This window comes from Eretmochelys imbricata, chromosome 1 (genome assembly GCF_965152235.1).
Source record: "Eretmochelys imbricata isolate rEreImb1 chromosome 1, rEreImb1.hap1, whole genome shotgun sequence".
Taxonomy (NCBI): domain Eukaryota; kingdom Metazoa; phylum Chordata; order Testudines; family Cheloniidae; genus Eretmochelys; species Eretmochelys imbricata.
The window spans coordinates 276,335,927-276,348,449 of record NC_135572.1 but is presented as its reverse complement, the minus strand read 5'-3'; the positions used below and the strand labels follow the sequence as shown (position 1 = coordinate 276,348,449).

The 12,523-nt window shown below is 37.5% G+C and overlaps 1 protein-coding gene across 1 annotated transcript in view; it reads right to left on the bottom strand.

The window, feature by feature from the left end:
* Window positions 1–416: 416 nt before the first annotated feature.
* Window positions 417–12,523, bottom strand: part of LTA4H (leukotriene A4 hydrolase) — a 30,955-nt gene continuing 18,848 nt past the window's right edge. Inside the window, exons 6-19 of the mRNA XM_077832009.1 lie at window positions 12,433–12,485; window positions 11,499–11,571; window positions 11,037–11,177; window positions 10,788–10,811; window positions 8,637–8,707; window positions 8,413–8,524; window positions 6,873–7,017; window positions 6,684–6,787; window positions 6,198–6,268; window positions 4,881–4,935; window positions 3,865–3,960; window positions 2,983–3,065; window positions 1,743–1,847; window positions 417–1,055 (exon numbers count right to left, since the gene is read on the bottom strand). Coding sequence (XP_077688135.1) covers window positions 923–1,055; window positions 1,743–1,847; window positions 2,983–3,065; window positions 3,865–3,960; window positions 4,881–4,935; window positions 6,198–6,268; window positions 6,684–6,787; window positions 6,873–7,017; window positions 8,413–8,524; window positions 8,637–8,707; window positions 10,788–10,811; window positions 11,037–11,177; window positions 11,499–11,571; window positions 12,433–12,485 — 1,266 coding nt within the window. The 3' untranslated portion in view covers window positions 417–922. The remainder of the gene's footprint in view (window positions 1,056–1,742; window positions 1,848–2,982; window positions 3,066–3,864; window positions 3,961–4,880; window positions 4,936–6,197; window positions 6,269–6,683; window positions 6,788–6,872; window positions 7,018–8,412; window positions 8,525–8,636; window positions 8,708–10,787; window positions 10,812–11,036; window positions 11,178–11,498; window positions 11,572–12,432; window positions 12,486–12,523) is intronic.

The window sequence follows — 12,523 nt, the reverse complement described above, 5'->3', positions numbered from 1 at the left end:
CAATCTCCAATTTTTGCCCCAGATTTCTAAGTGGCCCCCTCAAGGATTGAACTCACAACCCTAGGTTTAGCAGGCCAATGCTCAAACCACTGAGCTATTTCATCGGATGCATCCGATGAAGTGAGCTGTAGCTCACGAAAGCTCATGCTCAAATAAATTGGTTAGTCTCTAAGGTGCCACAAGTACTCCTTTTCTTTTTGCGAATACAGACTAACACGGCTGTTACTCTGAATCATGTCATACTTTAACTCATGTTAACAAAACCATCAAAAATCAGGGTTGGAAGGAGAAACAAAATTGTTCAGATACTAAAGTAACGTAGGCCACACAAGTAAAAACAGTTTTTATACAAACATGATTTTTAAGTTCCAAGCGCATTCAACTTTTCTTCCAGGTTTATTATAGAAATCAGAATATTTGAAGTCAGCAAGGAAAAGCTATTTATTATGACATTTTTATTTTTACTTTCTACACTTGTTGATTGTACAAGACCAGACAAGTTAGCTGTTTTATTTAAAAGATTTTGTTCCCCAAATATTTAAAGACTGAGGACTTCAACTGTGCATTGCTGTATGAAAGCTCGTATGAAAAAAAGATTTGACTTTGTTCAAAATTTGTAAAAAAGTCCACACGACTGATAAACACAAATGCATCTCAGAAAAGTCATCTTTTCCTTTAAGTACTTTATAATTTGTTTGTACTAGAGCCATTCATTCATCTCTCAAAGGATTTATCAGTTTTCCAAAATTTCATTCCATGTACAAGACTGAAGTTTTTAAACGTCATCTTGAAGATCCATTTAAGCCAAATTATTGCCACAGTAGCAGAACACGAAGTCAGACAGATAATCAAGCATGCATGTTAGCATAATGTGCAGAGTTACAGTTCTGTTTTAGTAATTTGCCATAACTTTTTAAAGAAATTAAGTAGTCTGTCCTTGACCCACTTTCAAGTCTTTGGCCACCAGCATTGCAGCCACTGGATGCATGCGCGCTCTGTGCTGCATGAACGAGCTGACAACTTGATCACGAGACTTCTCAAAGTTGTAGAGGTCCCTGCAAAAAATTCCATAATATAAGTACAAATAAGAAACTAGTCTAAATATAGATTTTCACCTAAAAGTTTTATTCTTACTTTGAAGATTTTATATTAAGATTATCCTTCATATCAGGGGTCGGCAACCTTTAAGAAGTGGTGTGTCAAGTCTCCATTTATTCATTCAAATTTAAGGTTTTGCGTGCCAGTAATACATTAACGTTTTTAGAAGGTCTCTTTTTATAAGTCTTTATTACATAACTAAACTATTGTTGTATGTAAAGTAAATAAGGTTTTTAAAATGTTTAAGAAGCTTCATTTAAAATTCAATTAAAATGCAGAGCCCCCTGGACCGGTGGCAAGGACCTGGGCAGTGTGAGTGCCACTGAAAATCAGCTAACATGCCGCCTTTGGCACGGGTGCCATAGGTTGCCGAACCCTGCTTTATATAATGGTTTTCCACCCTGCAATTTAAGTTTGCTCGGTTTTTATGTTAAAAATATTAATAAAATATAAGAACTTCAATTTATCTTGCAAACGTAGAGATATTCATGTTCAAAGTGCTCTGGAAGTTCTACAGTGAGTCACTTCCTGCTCTAGTTCAAAAACGAATTAATTCAAAGGAGTCCTATGGCCTGTGTTATACAGGAGTGTCCACAATTATTAAAAAAAGAAGTGCATTTTTAAGTTCTGTAGGTAAGTCTTACCTAAACAAGGGACGAGTAAACTTCATCCTGCCTTGTTCTGTAGCCATTTTTAGAGCCAGAGGAATGGCTTCTTCCCACTTGGCTTGGATGCAGACACGTAACCATCTGAAAAAATGTAGTTAAACATGAATTTCTCCGCCAAGTTGGTTGCCAATTTTTATTTGTAGTAGTTTTCAAATTTGTGATCTTCCACTAATATCTAATATCGTGTTCCCTAACTTCACCCTAAGAATGAAGAGGTCATGCTACCAAACACGCAACATGACATTCAGATACTAAGTACTTTAAGTTCATAATGAGGTTGAACTGGGTTTCCCCACACTGACTTTTGCAATTATTTCTCTTATAATGATGTATATATTTGTTTTATGATAAATGCCCAAAGGCACTGATTAGGGCCCTATTGATCAGGGTGCTGTATGTTTGGGAGAAGTCATTACATAGCAGTAAGCATCTATTTGCACAAGCTCATCTATTTTGTTATAAATACAAAAACAAAGCAAAAGTAATAGAACTCAACATTATATGAACTGGGAACTACATTCTAAACTTAAACAATATAGGTTTGTCAATGGTAAATAGCAAAGGATTACTGTACATTGAGACAAGACACAAAATCCCTAACCAATAAAACGCTTTGTGGCAAGTTTATTACAATGGCAAACTGGGCAATTTTGCCCGTTTTAAAAAGTTATATTATAATACCTCCCAATATAAATATTCTTTTAGAGTTCCAACAACATAATTTGGGGTTCAGACATGTTTTAAGGGTGTATAAATATGAGATACAAAGGAATTTACAGTGATAGGAATAAACTAGAATTAATGGGAGGAAAGGAATATTTTCCTCTGATGCTTTTCCTAAATTTCCATTTAAGTTTTAATAATTGTTTACTTTAAATAGAGCATAAACCCTGTGGGCAAAGCCAGATCTAAAGTTAAGTGGACAAAGCCTTAGGACTTTTACTACAGGGTACAATCACACTGGCAAGGGAATAGACTAGATGACCTAGGTGTTATCGTTAATTTCGGATGCTCAGACTGGAATACATTTTCCCATTTCATCATTAATTCGTACATAGAAACACTGCACATGTAAAAATTACATTTATCAGAGGTCATTACTATTCATGCGTGTCCTATTATATTTCTGTAGAATGGAACTTCTCAGATTGATAAGGGAAAATACTATCTTATACACAAACACTTTTCATGAAGCAATTTCCATACTATTACTAACCTGAATCTTATTTCAGAATTGTTTACAGCATTGAAGTTATAAACTTCCTGCATTTGCTTTACATGTGACAGAGGAAGTGGTGCCTAAAAAAAAGTTGCAAAATTAGAAGAATGAGTAAGAGGTATATTTCAACCGATGTTCTCTGAGAGGAGGCAAAACCTAGAAAGACAACTTTCACTACAAGGGAGAGAATATTTAACAAAAAACTGATGGCTACGGGTAAGTGCTTGCATATTCCCTCCCTTTGCTCCACTCCACCTAACTAAGGAAGGGGAAACAGATAACATGATAGTTACTAAGGCTTTGTCTAAACTAGCACTTTTGTTGGCAAAACTTTTGTTGGTTGGGGGTTGAAAAATAATCACACCCCTGACCAACATAAGGTTCACTGACAAAAAGTGCTGGAGTGGACAGTGCTATGTCAGTGGGAGACGCTCTCACTGCTTGCTGGGGGGTGATTTAAAATACAGAGTGGCTACACAGGAGACCAAGTTCTGTAGTATAGACATAGCTTAAGTCTGTGAAACTTTAGTACAGCCCCAGTATCACTGAAGCACTCCAAACTGGTTACAAATTTTATTTAAAGCTTAGTCACACAATACATAAAAGCTAAAATTCAAACAAACCCAACCACTTCTCAAATTTTGTTTATACCTCCTTGACTGAAAGTCTCTGGATGTTACTCATCAGGTGAATAATTAAGAAAGAATGGGTTTCGGAGACCTCTTACTGGCTGTCCCAAAGAACAGCAAATGATTTTAAGTAGGATGAATAAGGATCTTCAGAAGTGTGGGCAACGTATGAGCTCCCTGGTTTTACAAAATAGATTTGTGCCTTTGCTTGCATTCTTAGGAGATCAAACTACTCCTAGCCTGCACTTACGTCCAGTAGTAACAGTGCCAGAAACTCAATCAACTGATGGGATGACAAATCCTTTATATCTGCTGAGCTGAATGAGCACAAATCGCTTTCTTTGGCCTAAATAAGCAAATAAAAAACAAATAGTTTATACTTGGCTTTTTCAGCAAAGACATCATCTGTCTGCTTTTTTTTTAAATGGACACCTGCATTTAATTTCAAGCTACTTTATGTAAAAATACTGCTGTTAGGGTTTAAGTTCCGCAGTTACAGAAAACAAAAAAGAATCCAAAAATGGGAAAGCCATGGGGCTTGTTGAGTGGTTTTTTGTTTTCACCATTTCATTTTCTATTAAAGATAATGAAATAAAAAGTGCAAAGTAAGTTTAAGAGATTCTTATTAAAAAAATATCAAAAGTTGAGTACAACAATTGCAATGTGTACTTTTTCATAAAAAGAATCTTTGGCAAGAGAAGAATTAAGGTGAAGCAAATGCGCAGTAGGGCCAAAACACACAAAATTGACAAAAATAAGGATGCTACACTCATTGGCAAAACTAAAAACACATTACTACAAATTAGCAATGATTTGTTGTAATTGGCTTTGCTTAATTTTACCAAGGAGTACATACTGCCTGCTTTATAAAAGATGGGGCAGTGTTAGTATGAGGATATAATCAGTAATGGAGACTTACTTCCATATCTGTGCCTATCAAAAAGTTTTGAAATTGCACTCCTAAGGCATAGGGTAAACTATGCACAATGGGATTCTCAATTTGCACATTATCCGCATGCACTAGATAGTTAGCGGTGTAAGTACTTAGTTTACAGGTACAATGCAGTTTCTCGTTTCAAGAAGTTGCAGCACCTCTACAGACTCTTTTTGAAAGTTTAGCCGATGAAATAATGCAAAAATTCATGGCAGCATTTCCTTCACCAGACATATACTTTCTTTAATGTGAGCCCTTCTCTTATTATACAGAACTAGTTTGTCATAGTTAAAATATCTGTAAGACGTCTGCAGAATTCTTTAACAACTCACTTTGCTCCATCTTTGGCTCAAGGCAACACAAGCATTTGATAGTGTCATATCATATCTAAAAAGGATTGAAAAACAAAGGATTATATTTTAGAAATGTGAATAACTCCAAGTGCATTTGACAGGCATTGTAGCACAGGCTGTGTAAAAGTGGCAAGATGGCCTATAATTGGGCTCGGAAGGATTAGATTTTTATCGGTAAGTGTTGGTAAACAGATTTCACCGTACACGAACAAACCAAATGGAAATACATTTCCATCAATAACTGAAACTTACAGATAGGCAAAGTAAGCAAAAATGATGTTTGAGAACTCAAGAGTCAAAACTAGTGATTTAAATTTTGGAATGCGGCTTGTTACAAATAGACTAGGAAATTAATAGTATGATATGACTTGTTGACTTAAGAATATTTTATTTTGACATGTTATTTTGACAATTTGCATTTAACAGTTTATAAGGCTTTAACTTTTTGAATCTCAAAGTGTCACTAAATAATTGTCTGATTCCTCCCATAATTTACTACAATTGTGAAAATATAAACCAACAAAAATTGGAAAAAATGCTTAAAAAACCCTCAATTTTCCACAACTGTGAAAATTTAAAAATCAATAAAAATCTAAGAACAAAATCATCAATATTGTCTGTTGAAGTTATAAAAAATAAAATTAAAATTCTGCCAAGCCTATTTATAACACAGGTGTGCGCCTCACACGGCAATGCAATATGTGGAAAATCTTCTACAATGAAAGTCACCACAAATGTATTTCCATGCTCTCCTTTTTCACAGTAATTCCACTCTTCATGGTATTTGTGATCTCTGTTGTGAATATTGCTATTGCTCATTGATAGCCCAATGCACTACTGACCACAGATGGAGCAATATGTTTTAGTCAACCTCAGAACGTAAACACATTCAGAAGTTGTACACTCTCCAGCTGGTTGGACAGCATGAAGAGGGCGGCGGGGGGAAGAGGGATGTTTCTTGCAGAGATTTCTACGGGGGGGAGGGGAGATGATGATTGGAGAGGAGGGGAAAAATCACACTTTGAAATTTTTCCATTTTCTGTGGCAATTTTCCAAACAAAAACATACCTTTCTCCAACATCTCTCAGTTTGGAAAAATATCAGAATCATATTCCCTCCAAGATAAACAAACACACTCACGCACCACACAAAAAAACTTCCAAATATTTTCAGAAAATAAGGTTTTGTAGAAGTTTTCTGACCAGCTCTAGTACAAGTTTTTCAAATAGTTAATTGATGTTTGGGAAGAACGCAAAAATTTTAGGCGAGAAAGACAAGAGAAGAAAGCACAATTACGTTGGTTTTACTGGTGGCATGCCAGGGGTGTGCATCCATGCATTCCAGTCAACTTTGTTGAGAACATCCACCTACAAACAACAGATCTTTATTCAGTTTACCATCTACGCGTTTTTTTCTCTAAAGAGTTTGCAATTTGAAATTTAGTTTAAATCTTTAGCTCAAGCTGGTCTTACAAACCAAAACTAAAGTGCTGATTCCTATGTAGTTTACTTCTGAATAACTATTTTGAACACATGCACTGTAACCCAAACCCATGTTTGTAAGATTTTATGCTACATCTTTACATATTCTCTACATAGGAATGAGGGTGAAGAGGCATAAGCGCCATCTCTTTTTAAAAAGGCAGTAATACTTTATTTATCAGCCTATTTTACTCTGACCATATGGAGTATCTTCAGGTTCCTGAGCTATGCCACAAGTAGAATACATTCTGCCAGTTTCACACAATTGTAGGATCTCAAATAGCCCGAAGCACCATCCAACCTTATCCTTGAAGTAGGAATACAAGAGCTTCTTCCAATCTTCAGTCACAGCACTCTTATAGGCAAACTGCTGAATATAAGCCTTCAAGAAGCCAATGAAGACATCTAAGTTAAAAAAGTATCAATTAATAAAGCCAATGTTTCAAAGTAAAATAAAAATCCTATTTAAAATAGAACTATTAATGCTCACCTGGTCCTCCAAGAAGCTGTTCAAGGTGGAAAAGCAAAGCAAAGCCTTTCTCGTATGGAACAGTAGAATATGCAACATCAGGATCTACTTCATTCAGATTAGGGATCAGGTTAGTGAAAGGGTTTGTGTCTCCAAGAGTATTTATCTGTAACAATATTATACACAAATACTCACCCAGAAAGGCTCCACAATTCGCACGGATTTGCAGCCATCTTATACAGCCATCTTCCATCCCAGACTAAGATTACCATGCTTTGGTGCACATGGCTCTAGCTCATCCCCCTTGCTGAAGTTCCCGAATTAGTACACATTACAAGCCCAACTTTTCATCTTAGGGCTGGTCTATACTACAAAGGCTTTGCCAGTATAGCTATACTGGCAAAGCCCACTAGTGAAGACTTAGCTTATACCAGTTTAAAAAGAGAGTCCTTTTGCCAATACAGCTAAACCACCTCCCTGAACATCAGATGCTAAACTGGCTGCATCCACTTGAAAGATTTTGCCTGCATAGCTGTGTTAGTTGGGGGTGAGATATCATTCTTAACTGACATAGCTATGCTGGCCTTGTGATCATGCTCCCATGTTTAGTTTGTTCCCATTTGTGCCATTGTTCCCATTAAAGGATGGGTAGCCATGGCAATAGCTTCTTTCCTCCTAGAGAAATCACAGACTGTTTATTTAGTCCTTCAAAAAAACCAAAAAACAAAAACACAAAAAAACAACAACAGAAGTTACCACTGACAGGATGAACAACAAAACTATTAATCCCAAAGGGGTGAGGCATTTCTCTTGGGAGGCACTGGAGGAAGGGGAAAAATAGACAATTTTTAAGAAGTAAAGCCAGAGACAAAGTCTTTGAAAAGGCAACTACCACAACCGCTTAAATTCTCCTCCTAGAGGCAGAAACTGAGTATCAGGATTCCTGATCTTCAGCACTCAGTTTGGTGCAATGTGGAATACCCGGGCTTTGTTGTGTATTTCAGTTCTCTCTCAGACATTTCAATTGCTTGTATCACACTCCAGAACGTCTGAAGTTTGAGAAGGGTGGCCTTGGCTATGGCTATCACAAAAAGGCAACTTTTAGCTGCTCACTGGTAAGCTACTTGCTTTAAAGGGTTTTTAAAGGCTTATACTTTAAATTGCTAATTGCTTTAAAAGCTTATACTATTGCAGTATTTCCTGTACATTAAGGTTTCACTATTATTCACTAGCTGTTGCAATATTCAGGAGTAGTTTGGGATGAAATTCAGCCTTTCAGAAGATCCTGTAATCTTTAAAAGATCCTTGAGACTTAAGGTCTTTTTGAAAATGTTACCATCATCCGTAATCTAGCAGTGTCATGTTTACATTGAACAATAACTTCTTGTTCATAAACAAACCTGAGAGAACACTGGTACTCCGCTACCAACACAAAGATTTTCAGGAGCATTACTATTATCGTTTTCTGTTGCGTATTTCAGGGAAACGTTATGACAACTTAATTTTGATGAGTTAAGTTTAAACATACACATACAATAAACTTCTACCAAAACTAGTTTACCGTATTTTGCAACTCTCTCCAACCTCCCAAAGCTTGGAAGTGCCTGAACTGTTCACCAAACAGCCGTCCACCAATTCTACGTTCCAAGTAAACGGTGTGTCCCTCATTTAGCCTAGAGAATTATCAAGAACATTAATTCATGTGAGATGGCAAAACATTTCCTCAGAACTTTTATACGGTAGATAAGAGCCAATTTTTCGTAATGCACTCAGTATTACACCTACCAAAAATGCTCCCATGTTTTGTTTGTCACCAAGTTTCCTGTCCAGCTATGAGAGATTTCATGAGCAATAACCTAAAAAACAAAAAACAAAAAAAAAAGCCACCCATCCCATGTCAGAAGTAGATTTCATTAGATTATCCCAGAGAATACACTGTCAAAGCCAACTGGTGGAGAGAGGGGCAGCAGCAGGAATCACAATGGGCTAACAATTATATATACAAAAGCAGATTGCCATTTATTGTAAGTAAGCCTCTAGGTATCAGATTCACTCAGGTGTTACAATGTCCCACACCACACACCCCTTGAAAAAGTAGTTTTCAAATTGTGGTCTGTGAACAGAGTCTTCCCTGGTTAGCAGCGCTGATCTGGTTGGCGCTGTGACGGCTGTTCTTGTTTTAAACTGCTAAGTCACATTAAAAGAAAGATTATTTAAGGTGTTTTAGTGCTTTCCTGATATTGCTTTTTCAGGTATGCAACTGCTGTAGTGCAGGGATGTTATTTCATTACAAATGGGAGGAGATATGATTCATGTGATCATGAATAGGGTGCTGAATCATACGAGATACTAAAAATGTGGTCCACACTGAAAATTTTAGAACTCCTGTTGGAAGGCATTACAATACTTACGTTCATTTAAGGGACTATATTCCTCTACTGGAAAGATTTAATAATTAGATGAATTGACATCCAGACTCCTCTCTCCAGACAAACATTAAAATATAACTAGGACAAGCACTGAAGTACAATTTCCAATTAAAAAATTATGCACAACTTACTACAACCAGTTTTAGTGGCTCGATACCAGAGAAACAGGTGACCAATAAATACCATTAGCATAAGAGCCTGAAGAATCCCACCTTTTTCTCCAGAAACAATTTAGTTACATTTTTTTAACATGGCTTTGCCAGCGGCTAGGCTATTCCTAACTCCAATATGTGGGATTTATTTAGAACTAAAAACTGCTCCCCTTTAACATTCTTGTGATTAATTATCTGTAGCCCTCAGTTCTTACACTGGGTCAGAGACAGAAGCTTTCAACTTTGCTGCCTCATATCTGATTAAACTACATCAATAGCAACATACATGCTAGTATGGCCCAGAAGGAAGACCAACTGAGAACAGTGGCTGGGAGTTCCGTATAGTAGTAATGTAGATTTCTCATAAGATGTAGTGTTATTATGGCTGTGAACTTTCAAAGGCTTTAAATGGCTGAGCTGTAGATTTTATGCAGGAGTTGTCAGCATATATTTTTTCTCAGAGTGCAGCCACCAACTCTTGCTGGTGGCCACTCTCACACTTTCTGAAAATACTTAATTAGTTTTAGGAAAAACACATATACACATCCAAATCATTATAATTTATTTATAAGTCTGTTGTGAAACGTGATATTAACGAACATACAAGTATCACGTTTCACAGCAGACTTGCTCAGCTCTGCCAAGCCTGGGGACAAATTAAGCCCCGGATGGAAGGCTGGGAGACACACTGGGGAGGTTGGAGGGGGGCTAGAGCCTGAAGCTTCACGATCAGAGCACAAAGCCCCATGGCCAGAGCCTGCTGCCCCCCGCCACTCCAGGTCTGAAGGCCAAAGCCTGAGCCCCACCATCCCTGGGAAGGTGGGGAACTCACCAGCTGCCTGCTCCTCCAGCGTCGTGCCCCAGGTGTCTCCAGAAAGGAGCAAGGCCTAACCCCTGCTGGTGGCCCCAGCAAGCAAGAACAAGGTGGTGCATCCAGGAGCAACAGGAAATGGGAGGGGTCACTATTTTGAGCACACACGCACACAGTCCAGGAGGCTATGGCCGCAAGAAAAGCTCCTGGTGGCTACATTTGAGAAACACTGTTTTAAAGGGTCATTTGTCAATATCGTTAAATGGGAAGAAGGAGATTCCTTCTATAAAGATAGTATTGTTCTGCAAAAATGACAGGGACAAGATTTCCCTGAACCTGAAATTTTTGCAATACAACTTGGTATTAAACGGACCTGCTATGTATTTTTCCATTTTGTAACTAGTTAACAGAAAATAAGTAGGATGTCTAAATGAAGACTTAAGATTTAGAAATTTCTCACATTTTCACTGCTATGAATGATTTAAGATTTAACTTAAAGTTATACGGTATTTGGTTTGAAGACCTGAATAAAGTTTATACTTACATTTGACAGTGATCTGTCACCTGCCTAGAATAGACAAAAATCAAATTACCTTGTTGGCTCAAGTTAAACTCAAAATTCATGCACTATACACATCTGTTTCATGTAAGTTCTATGGCTCTGATAGTCTAAGGATCATTTTATCGTTCTTTAAGGAACATAAGTCCAGAGTTCTATGCACACACCTGGATAGATTTTAGAATAGGTTCTGATGGAAAGCTGAAGAATAAAGTGCATAAGTTTCACACTTACCAATAAAGTAGGTGTCACAAAAGTAAGGCAGGGGTTCTCCATACCTCCATAAGGAAAAGAGGGAGGCAAGACTAGCAAGTCGTACTGTCCCCACACATAAGGCCCTGCCAGATCTTCTGCTGTTTTCAACATGGCTTCAGTCTGAAACAAAAGTTAACATTGATTTTTAATGAGATTTGTAATTATAATTAGTAAGTACAGGTTATCAGTATGATCCTAATGATCCACACGCAAATCTCTCAGACATCTTAAGTTCCACATGCAGACCAATGGCAAGATTGTGCCTTGTCATTTGTGTAGCGAGATCAGCAGTTATTTGATGTTCCTTTAGAAAAACAGAACACTCTTTGGTGGAAGGGAGGAGAGGGGAAAAAATTAAAATGAGAGCAATTGTAGTATTGGCTGTTTATTTTTAATACTATGTAAAGTGAGTGAATAGTGAGCAAACTCTTTGTAACTAACCTCCGCAAATTCATATGCAGATTTATCAACCAGCTCCTTCTCAGCCCACACCAGTGTCCTGGGGCCAATCTGTCTGTAGAAGTACAGATTTCAGTTAGATACTTAACTTGAATTGATGTTCTATGGGAAGCCAGAGCATAGTGCATGATGGGTTTAATATACTCACAGTAGCCCATATTACTGAGGAGAGGTTCTGGAGAAACCTCCGCCACCCTCGTTTCACTGCTATGTTTGAAGGGGGATTGGAGAGGAAAGAAGGAATGACTAATTTAATTTTAGACACACGTCTTTGCTTCTAGACTTAATGTTCTAGTCCTCCACAGGAGGACAGGTAGAGGAGAGGTGCAAGTGCAGTTTAAAAAAAAAAAATCCACAGGAAATAATATTTTTTGGATTGACTATCTAGATGGGGGATAAACTGAAGTTCGTGCTTTTACAGTGTTAATACAGCACCACCTCCACCACCGTTCTGGGCCTGATTAACATACCTTTGTGCAAATGAGTGATGGGGTTGACGCTAGTATATTAGGACTTATGGAGGAGACAAAGGCTCATCTAGTGAGTGATTAGTTTCTAGATTATTCTCGGGACTAAAAGGTTGGGAAGAGAGGAACAAAGACTCAGTGGCTAGATTCTATTCCATTTCTTACCCTTACAGTGAGAGAGCAGGCTCAGTAGCATTCTCTTTCTTGTGTTGTGGCTAGATACTCCTTGAGATGAGAATAATAAATGAAGACTTATGGACTAGCTAATACACTCAGCAGTGTTCCAGGTTGGGGGAGTACATACTTGAATGTTATATGAAGGAGCATCTTAACACTCTTCCACTGACCAAGAGTTTTCAAATTAGGATCAGGAGTCCAACTAACGTCAAGACACTCTCAAACTTTCTGTAATTGATAAAATTTAGCCAATGTGTATCATACACACTTACCTGCTTTCCAAAGCCCCAACCACGAATGCAATCAAGTAGCAGGGTATTGGAACCTAATGGAAGATATTAAAATTATCTATTTAAAATCCTA